The 21713-nt window shown below is 36.9% G+C and overlaps 1 protein-coding gene across 3 annotated transcripts; it reads right to left on the reverse strand.

Moving 5' to 3' along the window:
* Positions 1–454: 454 nt before the first annotated feature.
* Positions 455–16036, reverse strand: boka (BCL2 family apoptosis regulator BOK a). Of its 3 annotated transcripts, none has more exons than XM_081380444.1 (5): positions 15394–16036; positions 13582–13710; positions 13229–13258; positions 7339–7502; positions 1072–2393 (listed from the first exon to the last, which is right to left on the reverse strand). In XM_081380444.1, the coding sequence occupies exons 1-5, from the start codon at positions 15611–15613 to the stop codon at positions 2268–2270; spliced, it is 669 nt and encodes a 222-aa protein (XP_081236570.1). In that variant the 5' UTR covers positions 15614–16036; the 3' UTR covers positions 1072–2267. The 3 variants fall into 3 exon arrangements, with proteins under 3 accessions (XP_081236571.1, XP_081236570.1, XP_081236572.1); XM_081380446.1 differs by lacking the exon at positions 1072–2393 and adding an exon at positions 3634–3802 and having other exon boundaries at positions 15394–16020; XM_081380445.1 differs by lacking the exon at positions 13229–13258 and having other exon boundaries at positions 455–2393; positions 15394–16033.
* Between the last annotated feature and the right edge of the window lie 5677 nt (positions 16037–21713).

A 21713-nucleotide genomic window follows, 5' to 3' on the forward strand; every position in this document is an offset into this window, starting at 1 on the left:
GCGGTAACCAATCAAATACCTTCTATGTATTTGGTGGTGTTTTAAACCAATAGAATTTATTTTAAGGCGGGACGTGTTGTCTTCTCTGGGAAGCAGATATAAACAAGCTAACTAGAGTGATAAAGAGTTGTGGAATGTAACGCTACATAAATGTACATAATCAGTATTGTCATTACTGTTTTGAAATTGATATGTATCATCAAACGCCGGGAAACAGCCGTGAAAGTGTATTCTCTGTCTAAATGTGCTATTTCTGACTGTCAGAATCTGACATGTCATGTTGTTGTGCAAAAACTATTTAACTAGATAAATATCTAAATAAATGCATGCATTTTTTAAATCTGAGCCCTGAGCCGTTCTTTAGTATTTAACTAAACTGCTTATGATAGTTTTTGTTTTTCATCGTCCAAGACGTGATTTTGAAATTGAACAGATTTGACAAACCCACATTTTTGTCATTGATTTATTTAAATCAATTTTAAATATAATCTGCACAAGTATGTGACAGGAGGCTGACTCATCATCACGCGTATTCAGTTTTGTAGATCAAAGTCTGTCACTGGATAGTTTCTGAAAATCAAGAACAATATCTAAAACGTTTACACCTTTGTCCTGTGTGATAACTTTAATCATTGAGCGCCTGTAGTTTCATTTACAGCCACTAGGTGTCAGTGAGGCGTAGACATTGGAAATTATTAGGCAGAAAGTTGAAGTAAAAAAAAAGTTTTCAGGTTGACAGTGCCTCAGTGATTACAGACTAAATAATCTGGATCATATTAGGAATTATTTGCTTTAACATTGATCTTAATGAACACAGACCATCATAGTCTTCAATTTCTCCCAATATCTGTGATAGTAGGTGTAAAATGCAATCACTTGCATTAATATGCTTTGTGTTTATGCAGTAAATCAGTAAGACCCATTATTTCAATTCATGTCTGTGTTCTCAAAGTCTGGGTAAGGGAAACCACATGTTGAGAGTGATCACCATAGTAACAATATCTCTAAACTATTCTATCTGATCTAAACTGCTTCCTCCCACTCGGCTTCCACCAATTACACTAATGTTGTGTAGAATTATCAGCATAAAGGCTTTATTATTATGTTGTTCTGTTCCTACCGCAAGAAAAGCACAGCAAATAGATTTTTGGAAAAAAACAAAAAAGTATATTTTTATTTAGCATACATTCAGTGTAGCATACACAAAACAATGTGTAGTTTTCCACAAAATTATTTGTTATAAACTGAACTATACACAAGAACAAAACAAAACAATTTTAAGACACCAAGTTAAGTTATTAATATAGTGATGGCTCCATGATATTTCACAAATTGTTCAAGGCGGCGCCAACAACACCACATGTAAGGTGAAAATATTCCACAAAAATAAATTACAACAAAAGAGAGACAACACTATGACATAGCTGACAGGTCCAGACTTGAAATATGGCATGAACTGAAATGTTATATCTTTTTAGTCAACCCAAATCTCTCCTACAGCCATTTACATTCAGTACTTTGGAACTCCTGGTCATTTTTTTTTACCCTGCATTGTGGATGGCAGTTGGATTTTTGAAGCTTGATTGTTAATAATCTGCATTTAGAGCATCAAAACCACTCAAGACAGTGAAAAATGTATTAACAATCAGAGAAACTTTGACAATAAGACAACGTTGGACTATAGGCAGCATTAATCCAAGTACATGAACACTCTATTTCACACACAAATTCAAAGGTCACAATAATTTCCTCTCCCGCTGGCCTAGATATTCTGCATATCAACATTAGGTTCAATACAAAAAAATGGTAACAGCAAGGAATGCCTAGAGTGCAAAAGGCCAGGTTAAACACATAAAACCTTAAAGATAGCGGTTCATCTTAGAGCTCAATATCCTTTTAAACAAAATTGGGGGACACTTTACAATAAGGTCAACTTCTACAGCATTTATTAATCTTAATGTTAATGCCTAGATTTACTAATACATGTGTGTTAACATTAGTTTATGCGCTCGAATTAACATGAACAAACAATGAACAATTGGATTTCTAACAAAGCTTAAATGCTATACAAATATATTGTTCATAGTTAGTTCATCTGAACTAGTTATTTAACTAACGTTAACAAACGAGACCTTATTGTAAAGGGTTACCAAAGTGCAAACGTTGTGCAAGTGTAAACACATTAATAAGAGCAGTGAAAGGCTTAAGCAGTGACTAGAAACCCCCGCTGAAGCGTTCAGCTGTCCGTCACTTGTTTATCCTGCTCTTCATTTTTCTCTCAGCAGGTAGAAGACCACGGCCTTGAGATAGTGACCACAGGCACAGGCAGCTGCCACCAGCCAATGAGAACGAAAACTGGGGTCTGTATTGACTACACACTTAGTGATGTCCGCCTGTAAGAGAGCAAAGAAAATATTTAGATATATAAATTAAATATATGAAATATATACATTATATACATTATATATATATATATATATATATATATATATATATATATATATATATATATATATATATATATATATATATATATATATATTTAACATACTCCATACTTAAAAATGGAGTATGTTATGTAATTCTCTCTGAGTTCTTCTGGTAATAACAAAAGGAAAAGGAACTTCAGTATGCACTCAAGTATGTTCCTTTTAAGCCAAAGCCAACATTCAGTAGTCTAAATACGTTATATTTCAGCATGCAGCTTTACAGGGTTGGCCAAATGTTATAAATTTCCAAATTAGCTTGATGTTCAGAGTATTAAAGTTCAGTTTGTTTTGAGCTGGATGGTCAGTTCCCTTATGCTCTCTTCGGGTCATTTTGACCCGAAATTTATCCTTGAACTTGGAATACACACAACATTTTTTATACTGGATTTGAAGAGTTTATGTGGTTGTAAAAAAAAAAGAAAAAAAAAATAGTGAAATGGGGGAAAATGGGGATTTCTTTTATTATATGTAAAAAAAAAAAAAAATTAATAATACAAAATCTGGCACAATCCAGAACAAACACACGCAAATGAAGGCATGAGCCTATAGAACATCACCAATGCACAACACACTCCCATGCGCATACACACATGTACACACATACACACTAACACCTAGGGATTCCCATTCAAATTAATGGGGGGGGGGGCATATAACGTGGCAATGTTATTTATTTATTCAAATAAAAATCAATCAGTCACAATGCAGTCTGCACACATTTATGAAGTGGTTAGATTTAAACACATTTACAATGCAGAACGACCCCCCCCCCCTCCCTGCCGCCAATTGTTGTGTAACTTTAATGTTTTTGTGAAAACTGACTTTTTTCAGGATTCTTTGATGAATTGAAAGTTTGAAATATAATTTTTAGTATTATATTATATTATATTTTAACATTTTGAAATGACTTTAAGCTAACTTTGATCAATGTAATGCATTCTTGCATTAATTAATTTCTTCCAAAAAAAAAAAAATACAGATTTTTTTTTTAGATAATGAAGGCACTAAGAGATGGGGACATCCGTTAATTAGGAATTTTAATTATAAAAGATCTTACTCAGTGGCGTTTTTGTGTATCTCTCTGTGTGTGCGTGTGTGTGTGTGTGTGTGTGGCCCTTCATTCAGCTCCCAGGGCAATCCCGCAGAGCAAAATCCTCAACATGGCACGTAGACACTAGTGCCCACATACTCACATCAACAACAATGTAAAATACAGTCTAACCGGCTTCTGCTTTACACATACTTTGACTTAGTGCTCCTGATGATAAAGTCCTTGTTTTCAGATTCAGTTCAGTCTGTAGGTGTGCCCATGTCTTACAAAAACAGCAGTTAAAAAAAAAATCAGGTCACTCCCAAGAAGAACACATTGAAAAATGTTGAGAATGATTTCACCTGAGGCAACCATTACACTCACCCAAATTGAACCAGCATTTTTTTCATGTAGTTAGTACATCCACCACTGAGCATAAAATAATTTTAAGTTGATCCTAAGTCCTGATTGTTTTCTTTTTTGTTCTCACTTTCTAAATAAGTCATAAAACAGAACAAACAAACATTAAACTTATCCTAGAACTATGTAATGTAATTTAATGTACTTTATTTATATAGCACCTTACATCGACCGATAGGTGAACCAAGGTGCTCTATGTTCTTATTAAATATATCCCTAAAAATATCTCTTAACACAACATTAACATATTTTTCGACATGTTATTACTCACATTAATAATCTGTGTACACTGATGAGCCAAAACATTATGAGCGAATAACATTGATCATCTCCTGACAAGGCCACGTATTAAGGTCTGGGTAGATTAGATGGTAAGCAAACGATCAGTTCTCGTAATCAACGTGTTGGATGCACGAGGAATGGGCAGGAATAAAGATCTGAGTGATTTTGACCGAGGGACAAGAGTGATTTTGACTGAGGGAACGTCAAGGCTTGTTGGTTGCTTCCGGTCAGCAGAGGTGAGAATTTACCAACAGTGATCCAAGGAGGCACAAACCACAAACCGGCGACAGGGTGTTGAGCGCCAAAAGCTCATTGATGCACGAGGGCAACAAAGGCTATCCCGTATGGTCCGAGCCAACAGAAGGCCTACTGTGGCACAATTCACACAAAATTTGAATGATGGTTATGGGCCTGCAATGGCCACATGAGTGTCGGAACTGGACCTTGGAGCAGGGGAAGAAGGTCGCCTGGTTCGATGAGTCCTGTTTTCTTTTACATCACGTGGACGGCCGTGTACGTGTGCTCCGCTTGCCTGGGGAAGTGATGGTGCACTGTGGGATGATGACAAAACGGTGGAGGAAGTGTGATGCTCTGGGCAATGTTCTTCTGGAAAACCCTGAGTCCGGCCATTCATATGGACGTAAATTTGACACATGGCACATACCTAAACATTGTTGCAGACCAGATACACCCCTTCATGACAATAGTGTTGCCAGGTGGATGTGGTCTCTTTTAGCAGGAGAATGCGGCCTACCACACTGCACACATTGTTCAGGAATGGTTTGAGGAACAATGAAGAGTTCAAGGTGTTGCCATTGCCTCCAAATTCCCCAATCTCAATCCAAATGAGCATCTGTGACCAAAAAGTTCAATTCACAGTGGCTCCACCAACAAACCTACAGGACTTGAAGGATCTAGCCCACTACTAAGGCCTTGATGCTAGATACCACAGAACACCTTCTTCAGGGGTCTAGTAGAGTCCATGCCACGACGGATCGGTGTATATATATATTATTTTTTTGCTGGGTTTTAGGAGGTTAATATCTATATCTAATATCTAATGTTTATCTAAAAGTCAAAAGCAGGTGTGAGAGCTGCATATGGACCTACTGTAAGTGCAGGCAGTTATGACTCTGGCACAGTGCCATGTCGAATCTGCCTGAACAGAGACAGTCTAATGAGAACAGACACCACAGACATGCCCTGCCAAAGCAGACGCACATACCAGCACAGCTCCTCATTCAACAGGTTCGCTGAACTGTGCTGGTCTTCAGAGAGATTGATCAGATTTCCCCCCAAAAGCTGCATGAACCCTGCACATTCTGTCTACACACTGAACAAAGATGGAAATGCAGCAGTCTGCACTCTCTCTGGGCCTTAGCTTGGTTATATAAACAGACAGCACAATGTTACTTTCATTAACTCTGAAAAGAGTGGCCAAAAATGATAACTCTTTCATCATTTACTCACCTAATGTTGTTCCAAACACGTATGACTTTTTGGGCCCTATTTTAACGATCTAAGTACATGGTCTAAAGCGCAGGGCGCAAGTTCACTTAGGGCGTGTCCGAATCCACTTTTGCTAGTTTAATGACGGGAAAAATTGTCTAAAAGGGTTGTCCCTATTCTCATAACGAGTAATGGGTGTGTTTTGGGATTCACGGTCGTTAAACCAATCAGAGTCTCATCTCCCATTCCCTTTAAATGCCAGTTGCGCTCGCGCCATGGCAGATTCGCTATTTACATGACGGAATTTGATAGTGGAAAGACCGAACGCGTCTCCAGAGCGCAAACGGACCTGCTCGTGCGCAAAGTAAAAGTGCGCAAGCAGATCATCTACGGGACAAGCCAGATTCCACCATATCTTTATGTACACAATAATAATCTATTACATTGTAATCCTTTTATTTTAAATAATTGGCATGTTTGTGTGCTGCTGTGTGTCCCTGTGTGTTTAATAAGCAGAGTGTACGCGCGTTGTGGACCCGCCTAGGCGCACAATACTAACGCGCTCATTAAATAACAAAAGAAATATTGTGCCATTGACTTTAGACCAGGTTTTAGTTGGTAATTGGCGCAGTCTATTTCTGTTGCCTCAAAATAGCAGCGCCAACAATGCACCAGAACACACCTAGTTTTCAGACCAGCACGCCCATCGGTGCACAAATGGGCGCAAAAGCATTTGCTATTTAAACAACACGGCGCAAGACGTGAAAATGATAACTGCGTCGAACTGAAACTAGCAAAAAACACTTGCGTCGCGCTTGGCGCTGCATTGAGCCGGGTGTAAGATAGGGCCCAAAGTCTTCTGCTGAACACAAAAGAAGATATTTTGAAGAATGTTGGTAACCAAACAGTTTTGGCGACCATTGACTTCCATTGTACGGAGAAAAAAAACACACATCGTTTGACACATTTCTCAAAATATCTTAGTTTATGTTCCACAGAAGAAAGAAAGTCATAAAAGTTTGGAATAACATGAGGTGAGTAAATGATGACGGAATTTATATTTTTGGGTGAACTATCCCTTTAAATGCAACTTTAGCTCCTGCAAACTTTCTGTCAAGTAGCCTACCACAGAAAATAATAATAATAATTTTATAAAAACAAAAAAGGGTTAAACTCTTTCAATGGAATCCTATGTTGTTTTAAAAGTAGAATTTGATGTGTAAATTCATCCAAATCACCCTTTTGACTAGTACTAGTAATATGATATAAAAAATAACTTCTGCTTTAAAAAATAGTCCACAACAACATAAAAAAAGTTTATTACAACACACAAAACAGTCAGGCTAGAAATTGGTTCTTTGCGGTCATTTTCACTACATTTGATAACTGAGATGCAAGGTAACACCAGTTGCGCTTATGTGAAATAAGAGAGCGAGTCCACGGCATGATATGAGAAAACAGAGTTTCAGTTACCCAAATGAGTCTGATAAACATGAGCCACATATAATGGACGACAGCGAATACCGAATATTAGGAAATTGCCTGCTGAATGCCACAGCGAATGACCAATCAGAATCAAGTATTATGTATGTTTGGGTCGGGTGACGGGATGATTAAATGCATAAATATTCAAATTAATTGTACTAAATTAATAGATTTATTTCTTACCCAGCCTCCTCTCCTCTTTAACCACGACACAAGGCTCTTGCGAACAAACTCGCCCATGCAGTCGACAATGGTGTGCACCATTGCTGGATGCCCGTGCCGAACACAGTCCACAGCAAGAGCTCCGGCCACTGCATACAGAGACACAATCTTCCCCCATGTTACACCTGTACATAGAGAAACAGAGATTGACATAAATATAATCAAACAAAGTCTGTCCTTTTCAACATACTTTCATTCATACCAGTGACAGCTTATATTTGTGTGTGCTGGTGGAAGTGTGTATGAAAGTCAGGTCACACTTCATATTAGGTCTCTAATTACTTTGTACTTACATAAAAAAACCTTTAACTGTTATGTACAAAACACTTTTGCTGCTATTGAGGTCGGATATGGGTAAGGTCAGGCCAGGGACAAGTTTGGTGGTATGGGTAAGATGTAAGGGAAGGGTCAACAGTGTAATTATAGTGTAATTAGAGAAATTAAATATGAAATACAAGTACAATGTAAGAACATGTTGTAAGAACTAAATAAGTGCTTTGTATCAAATGATTCATTTAAAGAAATGTAATTTTAATGATTAATAATGACAATTAATATATAGTAGGACTGAAAATCATAACCATGTGAGTCATTAAAACACATAATTCCTTACCCCCATTTCTAACAGAACATTATTATACTGTAAAAAGGGGTGGAGTATTGTTGTATAACTGTATTGGCAGCCAGGCAAGCTGTCAGCTGGTGTGTCAGCCAGAAAGACACAAGGACTTTTTTTTTCAGCAGAGCAAATTCATTTGTTTCATTTGTGACTGTAACCTATAAATGATATCAACATGCCTTAAATGTAATAAGATGCTTTTCCCCATCATACAGTAAATAGGTTATGGTCACAGGTCTGAATTTAAATAAAAGGCTATCTGTAATATTACATTTCATCAAACAAGTAGGCATCCTGATAACTAAAATGATAAACGGACACTACTCTAACCTTCAAACATTTCAGCCTGGAATTAAACAAAACGTAATAAAGCCGCAAAACCCCGCCTGGGAACATCAAATGGCCAGACATAAACATATCAACCCAGGCAGGAACCTAATCGGAGTCTAGCAAAGGCAGGAAACACAAAGGCAAAAGGAAACCATACTGAGGAATAAAATAGATAAAAGCTGGTTTGAAGTTCAAGATAAACAGAAAACACCACAATTTCCTCCCCCTGACTCTTGTAAGAACGTTTACATGTTGAGTTCACAATTCCGACGGAATATTTTAGTTTACAACATGCTGTTTCAAATGAAGACATGTGTTAATCAAATGAAGACAATGTATTAGTTAAATTTATACTTAAACGTACAGTATGGCATTTTTCGCCACTAGGGGTCGCTAACCTATTTACAATAACAAAGGCGTAGATTGATGACGCAACATTTGCTAAGAATTATGGATCTTGTCGTCAACGTCAAGCCGACCGATCTAATAATGTTTATGGATGACTGAATACATCGATGCTTTTATCATGACTGTGATATGAAGCAGTTCGGGATTGCTAAGAGACAGCTATCAGCTCCAAACGCGACGCAAGTCCCGAGTTATGTAAATGTGCTCACCTGTTTAATAAAGTAGTTGCATGTAGGAGCGGTCGAAGTCTCGGACGTGGAGCTCTCGTTTATATACTGTCTATGGGAGCTCTCGGCATACCGAAAACACCGCGCTGATATTGATTCTCGTTTTAGTTCACCTTTTTTTATCCAAAGTCTGCTTGCCATGGTCCATAATGTTTGAACAAAACAACAACAGCGTGCAAATAGACATAGCGAACTACAAAGTTGTCCGCGTCAATCGCTTTGGTTACTATCAGACGGCTCTGGTTCATAGCTCTGGTTGCCATGGCAGCACGAGCGGAAACCATAGGTGGAAACCAGGGACAACGCGGATATGACGCCATTGGCGGCGACAAAACGGAAATAAAGAAACGGGACATTTCTCGAATTAAATTACAAATTTCTCCTGGTTTGAAAGTTGTTTGAAACAGTCGGGATAATGTAAGTACACAACAAAAAAAAATATATATAACTAATTATTTTTGCTATTTTTAAAGCAAAAAAGTTACATATTGTGCCTTTAAGGGCTGTTGAATGCTTGAATCTGATTGGTTGACGAGCGTTCTAAGGCGTGCAATTATTTTCAGGGGTCTTGACCGCATTACAATTCCATATCACTTCGCCACATGATTTCAGTTATTTCAAAGTTCCTCCTACAACAACAAAAGAACCAAAACCCACAACGACCCTGACCAAGCAAATTAATATAGTAAACAATAGGATAAAAACGAGAAATTACGTCCATGTTTTTTTTACCACAAAATTAAGTTTTTATTATGTACGGAAAGCATATATTCCGCCTTCTCTCCCACTCAAATGCACACACATACATAGTCGTGTGTTGTCAGCGTTGCTCTGACGATTTTGTCAGTAAAATAGTTGAACAACTTAAAAGCTACATGAAACTGCATTAGTCTGCTATCAATGGCTAAAGCCTCCATTTCTAGCTCTAAAATTACGGAATTAATTAGCAACGGAGGCTAGAGATTAGATGCGTAAGAAATTAGCGTTTTAAGGACTTAAACCTGACAAATATCTTGAAATACATGATCTGAACAGTGTTTTGAAGTGTGGTAACCATAGTAGGTAATTATTTAAAAATAAATAATTAAAAAATAACTAATGACCCGGAGTCAATTATTCCTATATGCACAATGACACTCGAAATATTGATACTGATAATTTCAACACGATCTCATGAAAGTGCGTATCTATAACACAAATTTGATTTCTCGTGGCAAAAAATGTTTTTTTGCGTGAATATATGCATGTTTTCACGTGCATATGATACGCACTTTATAATACGCACTTTATATATAAAGTGTAGAAGGAGTATCACTGCCAAAAAAAAAGACTAAACTGGATTTTCCCGCATTTAATTAGAAACTTGCCTCTATGTTGTGACTATGTATCTAAGGAATTATGCAGGCGTTGCAGATTCTAACAATCACCACGCTGACCTATGACCCCATTTAATAAAACAACTGAAAATATCTTTGAATGAACAAATGAATCAACAATATCAACCCACTCGACAAATCATCACGGTTGGTGGCTGAGATGAAAGCAAAAGACGATATAAACACCGAAATAGTCTTTAATCCACAAATTCCAAGCAATAAACCACAGAAAAACTTAACCACAAATACAATAACATAAAACAATGAAAGACAAGTGACTAACAGAAACTTTGAGGACTCAAATCAATCTGCAACCACAGAAACAAAGAGGGAGAGAATGGAGACCTGAACTAATTTACAGACTAGAAGATTAACAAAGAAACTCAAATATAACACAACAATACAGGGAAACAGATCAAAAAACAAACTCAACATGTGACACAAATCTGCTCACACACCTTATAGTTACACTTTCCATTCTGGAGGAAATGTAGGCCTACTTCAAGGAACCTAATCTTGTTAATGGCTTTATTGATTTCGATTAAGTTGAGGATAAAAGATCTGCTAAAATGCTTCCCCTTGACAGAATCAGTTATTGGTCTCCTGTTTTATTTAGAATTTTTGGCTACACTTTATTTTAAAGGGGTCATATAATGGTACATGCACTTTTACAAGTTGATTGCACTGAAATGTCTGTTGGCATTGCCTGTACACAACCATCCTATCATGATAAAAATCCATCCAGTGGTTTTGTTTTAATCTCCTTATATGTTTGACCATCTCTGAAATCAAGCCGTTCGATATTGTGACGTCATAAGATCGTACGCCCCTCCCGCTATTGTGATTGACAGCCGTGTTTCAACACAAGACCCGCCCTGAGCGAGCTGTGACAGCTGTCGTCATAGTAGTCCGCCATTGTTGTTATGCTGGAGTAGAATGGCGTCTAAGCGATTGTGGTGTTCTGTTCTTAGATGTAATAAGGAACACAGCAGTCATTTGGATGTTCCTAAATCCGAGCCGTTGAATAAGCAGTGGCTGAGTTTTGTTTTTGAAGCGATATGCCCAAAGGATTGACGCGGGGATTCCCTCACGGGGATTCCCCACAATCGTCTGTGCTTTCATGTTTGCGCGAATCATTTCACACCAGACAGCTTTACAAACGAGAAAAAAACGGATCGGTACCAACGTGTTCCTGCTGAACCTCCAGAAGATGTGAGTGTAATGTTTTATTAACCTTTATATTAGTATTTATATTAATCTTTGCGAAATTTGCAAACCTTGCTGCAGGCTTCATGATGAATGCGTCTAAGGTTTACACTCAGGGTACATTACGGCATGTTTTCTATGTACGACGTTCTCAATATAATTCATAATCCCACGTTTATAACAAATAACACGTGGTTATTGTGTTAGATACGGTCAGAGAATGTCTAATACGGTGTACGCACAGAACAGAGGGGCGGGGTGAGCAAAGCTCATTATCATTTAAAGACACATGCACTGAAACGGCGTGCTGAAAACAGAGCTGTTTTTGACCAGGTAAAATTAGTGTTTTCTTACAATACTAATGAGAATTTTTAATTAAAGTATATTACAAACTTTTAATTTAGACCCTAAAGAATCATATTAGCTTGTACAAAAATGGCATTATATGACCCCTTTAAGGTGTCATTGTTACAGTGTAATTATATATTTAAGTACTGAGTAATATTAAGCAACTACATGTAGCCTACTTACTATAGGGTTAGGGTAGGATTAGGGTTTAGTTGAGGGTTAGTTGCATGTAATTATGCATAATTTACTGTTATTACTATGGTAAGTACATGTAACAAGGACACTATAAAATAAAGTGTTACCGAATTTTTATTTATTTAAGTAGATTTTAATACACCAATGCATCAGGGCAAAAAAAAAAAAAACTTATCCAGCATTAATTATGAAAACCACAAAAGAAAAATATACATCTTTTCTTTTTAAAATGCTATGTATAACATTGTATTACGCATAATATTGTTTAATTAAAATATGTTGGAAATTGCACAATTGTTTATTTTAAACAGCCTTAGAAAGTGTCACAGTAAAGCTGAATGATTGAAAAAGCAGAAATGATTGAAATACCTCAAGAATAAAACAAAAGCAAAGGTAAATATATAAAATACTGAAAAGAAATTAAATTAAAATATCAAGCATCGTGTGAAAATATTACATTTATCTCTTAAAATGTAAAAAAGCACAATAATTGTTTAAAGTGCACAGTCATATAGAACTCTACAATAGGATCAAAGGTCACTCGCAGGGTTAAAAATAAATAAAGTGAACACCGATGACCACACAAACTCAGCTGCACTGCTTAAGGACAGGTATGTGTAAAAACAAGAGGTGCAAGGGTGTCACCAGGTGTAGTGAGGTACTTGGACTAACACAAGCAATTATGCATTGATAATTAGAATGCAAAGAATGTTTCTCTGAAGAAATGAGGCGAACAAGTTACAGCACATCTTAAAAGCTGCCATTGTTGGAAAAAAAAAAAAAAAAAAAAAAAAGACCATGATTTACTACACTCTAAATCTGGGAGATCAAATAAGGGTTGACCATTTGAACTAAATGGTTGAGTCATTTGGAAAAAAAACTGAATCTCAAAGGTTTGCACTAAATATGAGCAAAGTACAGTACGCAGCAAAAGGAATGATAACTTCCATGGTGCCCAGACACTATTTACTTTAAAGAAAAATTCATATTTTATGGTGCTCTCAGGGTCGAGTCCAGCACCGCTTCTCTGTGTATATATAAATGTCAGAATGGATCCAGTTTTACCCTCACGTGTAAAGTCACTTAAAGGGATAGTTCACCCAATTTAAAAAAAAAAAAAAAACATGTCATCATTTACTCACCCTCACGTTGTAAACCTTTACGATTTTCTTCTGTGGAACATAAAAGAAGAAATTTTTTGTTGTTGTTGTTGTCGTTTGTTTGATTTTTGGGTGAACTATCGATTTAAGCGTCTGAAAAAAATATAAACTTATATAAAATTGATATAGATATAAAAAACAAAACATAGGCATATCATATAAACCAGGTTTCATTGGTTTTCAGATTCATTTAAACTGTTTTTAGTGTGAGTATTTTCTGTTTAACTGATAGAATGAATGGACATCTCCGGAACCAGATGCACCGATTAGTTTATCTACAGACAATAAACTGTTTTCCAAACTAAATGTATCAAGCAAGGAGGACACTGACCAACCTGTAGAGAAGATTTCTGCAGCGACGGCCAAAAAGGCATCAGACACTATACTCTCAGAGGCGATTGTGATGTTGAGCTGCCGTGCTACGTTGCGGTATACGTTGGGTCGCAGGTACTCCAGCTCGTCTCCTAGAAGACAGAGAGACAAATGTGTTTTCTTTCCTTGGCTCAAACTATCGGGAACAAAAGGTCTCGAGTCTTACAGAATAAAATCACTAATTCGGAGAAGCTTGACAATGACAGTGTAAAAGAACTGCAACCTAACCTTAAAACCTGCTACTATTCATACTATCGTCATTCTGTCATATAAGCAGGCTAACGGAAGGATGTAACGTTGTCGTTATACTGCAATGTCCTGATGATGAAATTGTCTGTTAAATAAGTCTTTAGCTATGCTCAGCTGCACTCTTTATTGGCATTGATGGTTCCTTAAAGAAAATCAATGGAACCTTTCAATTGCACAAAATAATGTCTTTATAGTGGGAAAATGTTCTTTAGATTTTTTTTTAAATGTTCTTCACGTTAAGAAAAACAAAATACTTTACATATTTCTACTACGGAATCACTGTGAAACCCCCCTTTTGCAACTTTTATTTGGAAGAGTGTCTCACCCACATGAATCATCCATCTTAATGTAGGCGTGAAGGACCTTTTTCAAGACAGTACAGGGTTAACCTGGTTAAGTGTGGGTGGGGAACCCTCAATCTGCCTTGTGAGAATGATCTGCATGTTTGCATGCCTTGTCCATAAAAAGCAGCTCCCTCAGTCAGACAGTTGTCTCAAATTAAAATTCTTGTGCTTTTCCCTTTTAGGAGAAAACGGGTTCTTGCAGAAAAAATGACAGTTAAGAGTAACTCAGATGAAAGTCATGTGATATGTTTAAGGTAGGCTACTTAATGTGTCTGATCAACAAAATGATGTGAGATTAAATGTTATTGATAGGCATATAACATTCAATCTTGTGAAAGAACTCAGAATGTCCAATGACATAAAAGGATGAAACACATTTAACATGGTACAAAAGGCAAAGTACTTTTCAATGGGTGAGACACAGACGAACCTTGTAAGAGTGTTGTAAAAAGTGATTACACAATCAATTGTATGGTTTCGTTTGGCTTTGAGGAAGCTGAGCAACACGTGTTTATTTTCATTTCTGAAAGTTCATAGAACAATTATGGATGGTCCATTTTCCATTTATTTTCTTATGAATCAGACAAGCACAGATTAAGAAAGAATGAAAATTAACAGGAAGTTCTCTGCACTTTTAACTCAGTCTTAAAATATAACATCTGTACATCAAACCACAACTCAAACAGATACGAATAGCCTAGGCTACTTATGCATATTATATATATATATATATATATATATATATATATATATATATATATATATATATATATATATATATGACCATTTAGCACCATAATATAAAAAATATTCACACTTCAGTATAGTATGTGGTATATCCCTTACGAAAATGAACCATGGTTTTATTGTAGTAAAAGTGTAGTAACCATGTTTTGTTTTTTGGCGGATTGATTACCATAGGTATAACCAGTTTTACTACAAACACCATGATTTAACTATGCTTATGTAGCAAAACCATGGTTAATTTGTGGTTACCGTGGTTTAACTACAACAACCAATGTGTTTTGGTTTTATTTGTAGTAAAACCATGGTTAATTTTCGTAAGGGGTGTATAGCATCCAAATAGGCTACTATACATGCACTACACTACAGTACATGTAACCCCATGGCAATCTCCATAAACATTAATAGTCTACATCAGTGAAACGTCAGATGTCTTACCCAACCACAGAAGGACTGAAGACACCTCAGCCAGTGTTCCGGATCCGTGCTCTGGTTTCGACCATCCGATTCCAGCCCGGTGGAGTCTGGAGTGAATGTAATCCCTGCACAACACTTTAGACTGAGACACTAACTCCTTATCCGTGGGAGAACGATCGAACACCTCCATGACTTCAGCCGCGAACACTGAGGAGCGGCGCAACATCTCCATGCCCTTCATGAGTGGAGAATTGCAATCAGCTGACAACAAACCTCCACCTTTCTCACCGTGTATGGAAGTATTTCTTCTCCACCCTCCTCTCTTTCCAAAGTCGGATGACGCCGTACACGATCTGGATAAAGATGAAAACTCGCGTGTTTTTTTTAGCTAATTTAAAGACTCGGTCGCACCTTCTCTTGGAATGGACATGAACCTGAAAAAGCGGCCAAAAAGAGCAGAAAACCAGATATCGATTACCCTTACTATTTCTCGTAAGTCAATAAATCCAAAGAGTCTTAAATATCGGCATTTTTAATAAAAGCTCGGGTATTGTTCTCTCCACAGCAGCCCGCGAGCGAGGGGAATCTGTCAGCGGCGGAGTGTCGCCTGTCTTCGGTCTGTATGGATGGACTGCGCACATCAAGTCTGATCTCCTTCTATGGAAAAGCTCTCCGGAGTCCGTTAAGGCGGAGATAAGATAACCAGTCCAGCACTGTTATGGTTTTGATGGTCCGCCCCTCTTTTACAGAGCTAAAATTTGATAAATCAAGAAACAAATATAACAGATAAATGTGATAGGCCTACACAAACTTTAAATAATAAACCATATATGATGATGATGATGATGATGATGAAACACTCCTACTTTTTGAAAACGAATAAGACTTTTTGATTCCATAGAAATTTGTTTTCATTTTTTTCCAAGATCAAATTAATTAAAATCAATGCCAAATTGTCACTTCTCAATAACTTTGTTAACTTTTAAAATATATGTATGGCAAAAATTATATGTTAATTATTTATTATCTGGGAAATGTCATTAACTACTGCTGATTAATAAATTATATAGCCTAAATGTTTTCTTTTGATTGATTCTTGAGGCACACATGTGATCCATGCGGTGCACACACACAATAGGCTACAGGTAACACACTGAATAAATGCTTATTAAATATAGGCCTATGCAGTGTATTTTGGTCGTTGCTACGACTAATATGGTCCTTTGATGTTACGTCCTCGCAACATACCAGTTTGGTCATTGAGACGTGACGTCATCATCACTTTCTTGTGACGTACCAGGAATCACAGTTACGTCGCTGGAATATGGAAGGCCAAAAGAGCCAAAACGTGTGAAACTGTCGTGTAAACACATCTATCTATCTATCTATCTATCTATCTATCTATCTATCTATCTATCTATCTATCTATCTATCTATCTATCTATCTATCTATCTATCTATCCATCTATCCATCTATCTGTCTGGGTAAGTGTGTTCATGGACTTATTAGCTATTTTTTTTGGATAAAATGCCTAATGTAGACTATAGAGGCTTGTTCGACTTCATGCAGCTCTGCGCAGACCGATCGGCGGCTGACTTAAAGCAGTGCATGCCGGTTAGAAATTTTGTCCGACTTGATCCAGCGCCGACGCCACGTGACTGTGACGTATGCCATCAAAGTACCGCGAGAGCGATTCGAGAGTAGCCGGAGAACTCAGCCAGCGCAGCTTCTCAAGAGCGGCTGCACTGGGCTTCACGAGGGCTGATGACGACACAGCTGTTCCACGATTGGCCAAATCCATTGCATGACAACGATCACATGTGTTGCGTGTTTATTCAAACACCTTTAGTTCCTCTAAAGCGCACAAATCAGTTTTTTAAAACAGTAAACACTCTTTTCATGTATTTGTGATGTTATATTGTGTCATGTTTATCAAAGTAAAACTGATTAAAAAACGTAGACTCCACTTCATTGATAGTAGCTTATGTTGAACTTTATTCTTGTTCAAACAGACGCTGTAAGAAGCAGTACATAAAGTATTGAATGAAAATGTCTCTGAAACATTATTTGGCAAATATTGCATTTATTTCACTTCAGCTGTGGTAAAGTATGCAAACACCACGTGAGCGGTCACTACGGGACCCAGAAAGTGTCCGACTTCACGTCTCCGTTTGCAGCTCCTCCCCGCCTGCACGCGGCTACTCTCGCCGATCGGGTGCATCCAGCCGCAGCCGATGTCGAACACACCTTAGGTGTCACAATGTCTTCATATTTTTTCTTCATGTTTAATCACCTTTTGTCTTTACTAATATATTATAAATGGTCCTGCATTGTGACAAATGTTAGACTATCTGTTTTAGTCTCAAGGGGTTGCACGACTACTGATTTCTACTAGTCGATTTCTTATCAAAACAATACTCGAGTTACTCGACTAACTTACTCGTCTTTTATGCTACTGTATATGAAAAGACATGAAATAGCTAGATCTTATCAATAAAGATTTATTAATTCATAGCCTAATGCAACAATTACATAAGTAAACTCTCAAAACGTTATAATTATGACATTTCATTTTTAAATTTTCATGTAACAGTCTAAAGCCAAATAAATAGCCGTTCTTGCCTTTCATTTTAGACGTCTAGTTTCTAGGGGCCGTTCACATATCGCGTCTTTTCCGCGCTCAAGGTCGTTATTTCAAATGTAGGCGCGCGGCGAGCGCGCTCATAATGAAAGCAACGGACGTGGTGCGCTAGTTTGTCCAGGCGGGTTTTTCCTTCTCATCTCCAAAAATATATCTAGTAGTAAAGCTAATGCAAGGGCTAGAAATACATGAATCCTTTGCTGAATGATACTTCTTCGTCGTCATCATGTAGTGCGCAGTTTGGTTGCATAGCAACGACAGACGCCACGGGAGCGCGAGCGCTTGTAGGAGACAGCGGCACGGCCGCGCGCGCTTTCCACACGTTTTTAGAAGCAATATGTGAACGGCCTCTTGCAGAGTTGGCCAAATTACAATATTTTTGTCATCCTTGATGCAATTCTTCCACACATCTGACGCGTGGTGTCTGTTGGTGACGTTCGCCATTTTTAATTAATTTATGTTTAATGGACGCTCGAGTAGTCGATTGTTTCCGACAGCGTCGACTACTGGTTGAAGTAGTCGATCTATCCACTACTCGACTAGTCTATGCAAGCCCTATCAATACATAAAATAAACATCTTAAACCTGCTGCTGGTTGGTATTATCTTGCCTGGTCGGGCTGGTGGTCTGTTGGCTGATTTTCAAGGGGTTTTGAACTTTTTTCAACTGCCCACCCAGCTAACGTTAGACCATCTGAATACCAACTTGGCCAAATGTGAGCTAAGACCAGCAAAATAGCTTAAATTTGGTTAAATTGTTTTGTGTCTGTCTGGAACCTATTTGTATCTGTTGACCCACAGAATCCCATCAGCATCCTTAACAATTTCTTCCATGGCCTACTAACCCTTTATGTTGTTATCCCATATCCCAAGTCATTTTAAGTATGAAAATTATAAAAATATGGCTAACCAAACTATAATTTAATACACAATAATAGACTACAATCAATACTCATGCTTATTTAACAGTCACATGCTTTTTTTTTTTTGTCAGCCATTATAGTTTTACTTCAAATAAAGCATTGTAAACCATGGTAGCCACAAATGAACCATTTTGCTACACTAACCATAGTTAAACCATGGTATTTGTAGTAAAACTGTGGTTATACAAATGGTAATCAATTTTCCAAAAAAAAACATGGTTAATAAAACCAACATTTTTGTCTCACTGTACTCCCTTTTAATCTAACAAGATCAGTTTTGAGCACATAATGTTTGTAAAAGTTATTTTAATGTGCTAGTTGTTGAACAAAAAAGGGTTCAAGTGACTGTAGTCCCACCCACCGTCGTTTGATAGAGTTGTTTTACAAGTCTTGACTGTTTTTGCCCTAAACGTGTCAGTTCCGAATCATTGGAGCCACCCATTCAGCTGAATCATCGGCTTTCCCAAAGAAACATGCACACACATTGAATAAGATCTGCTTTGACTTGTTTGACAAGTAAACAGGAATATGCAAAACACATCAAGTTTCCTTCAAATGTTGAATAACTGATTTAATAATGGAGTATAATAAAAAGCTTACTGAGGCACCAGTGAACTTCCTCAAAAACAGGGACAAAAAAAAGAACAAAAAGTTCTGTTCAACACAGGAACATAATGAGTAGAAAGTTGAAGTTTATCTCACTGACATACAGTTCCTTTTTTTCCTGACCACATTTGTGGTTTCCTCTGTATCCCAATTTAAAACTAAAATAACCTATCTTCACAACTAATTCTAAATAGCTTTTGACAGTTTATCAGATTAAAACAATCGCATACAGACAGACGGAGGCCGTACGTTGCTCACATTTATGTAACACTTAATTCATTTCCAGTGAAAAATGAGACACTGTGAAGACTAGTAATCTTCAGTAGCCTAAGTTTTAACACACCACACCTCTGAGGAATAATGCTTATGTTTTCTGTGGAACTCATACTGTACATGCTCCTGCATGCCTGTCACATGACCTCCCATGATCGTGTTTATTCTTTAATAATCAAAATACAGACATGATAACTGATCTTCATAGATATAAACAGAATCGCATACGTTTGCAAATCAACAATTACTCTGATCCCTAAATAAATATATTTATTTTGGCTTGGGGCAATATTTTTGTACAATACTTCCCCCTACAGGGACAAAGAGGAAGCTACACAATTTCTTTTTTTTTCTTCTTCTTTTTTTTTTTTTTTTTTTTTTTTACAATAATGCAGGTGTCAATTTGACAGCTAACAGAATATTTGAAACAAGAACATACATAACTTAAACGACAACTGAACGGACTAAATGAACAGGAAAAAAAAACTATTTCATCAATGTGAAATGCCTCGTTTGATGACCTCCTTTACAACTTATGCCAGACAAAAAAAAAAAAAAAAAAAAATTCAAAATTGGAATCCCAATAAGAATAATGATTTTTTATTTATTTATTTTTTAAATAGGTCTATAGATGTGATGTCTATTGGCTACAAAGGCAAAACACATTAGCTATAGATTTGGTCAATTATAACTATTTAATTGGTCAACACGATTAAAAAAGAAGCATGAAAAATGATATGAAGCCATGATACAAAATGTATAGGCAAAAGAAAAATATTTAAGATGTCAAATAACTGGAAATAAACAGGCCAAATTGGAATGCTCAAAAATGGCAGAATATTTAACCTGACCACTAAGAAAATTCATACAGACTGCGTGAACATAATCTTGGTATAAACAGGCCAATTCAAACTGACGACCAAAGCAAGGCAGGCCATGTTCTGACTGAACACAAAATGAACTGAAAAAAAAAGAAGAGAAAAAAAAACCCACTCCTCGACCTCATGTCCTTTCCCAACTTGGCAGGTCATAGCAGAGATTTTCAATTGAAAAACAAAACAAAACACAAATCTTACTGCGACAAAAACCGACAGTAACATTTGCACAAAATGCTCAAGAAACTTTTGTGTAGCCTATACAATAATGTATATTTTATACATATTTTATAATCGCCTACAATATTTTGATGCTCAAAATAACTGAAATGCCCACACAATCAAGGAAAATCTTAAACCTCCTAGTTATTTTCCCAATACAGAAGGCTTAATTAAAGGAATTAAGTAATATTTCATTAAAAAGATGTGAGGGTGCGGTTTAGGGGAAGTGTAAAATTAGAGCAATAGCAATGGTTTGCTCAAAAAGGTCTTCAAGCTAATAGGCTATACCAGCATGCTATGTTTGTCATATTAATAAAAAAGACCTTGAATTAAAATAAATAAATAAAAAGTGAGGAAAGAAGCGACTTAATGTGCAACTGTTGTAGAATAAATTAGAAATGTTTAAGCTAAAAATATAGAAGATTAACTAATGATAGGCACATTCCTAAATTGTGAATTTCTAAGGTTTCACAGACAGGGCTTAGATTAAGCCAGGATTAGGCCTTCAATTAGGTTATTTAAGTAGCTTTTATAAACATGCCTAAGAAAACAAACAAACATTGGTGTGCATCTTGAGAAAAAACAATGGCACTGACATAAGTTAAGATTTGAACTTTTGTCAAGTTACCTTCATAAAACAGATGTAGCCTATTATATGGGATAGGCGTAAGCCTTGTCTGTGAAACCGGGGGAAAACATTTTATTTATTTCATAGCATCTATGTGTGTACACAGCCATGTAGCTCAGAGGGAGCGAAAAACTACGATTCCCAGCAGTCTTTGGGCTTTAAAGGAGATTGTC

This window comes from Scardinius erythrophthalmus (assembly GCF_964197995.2).
Source record: "Scardinius erythrophthalmus genome assembly, chromosome: 12".
Taxonomy (NCBI): Eukaryota; Metazoa; Chordata; class Actinopteri; order Cypriniformes; family Leuciscidae; genus Scardinius; species Scardinius erythrophthalmus.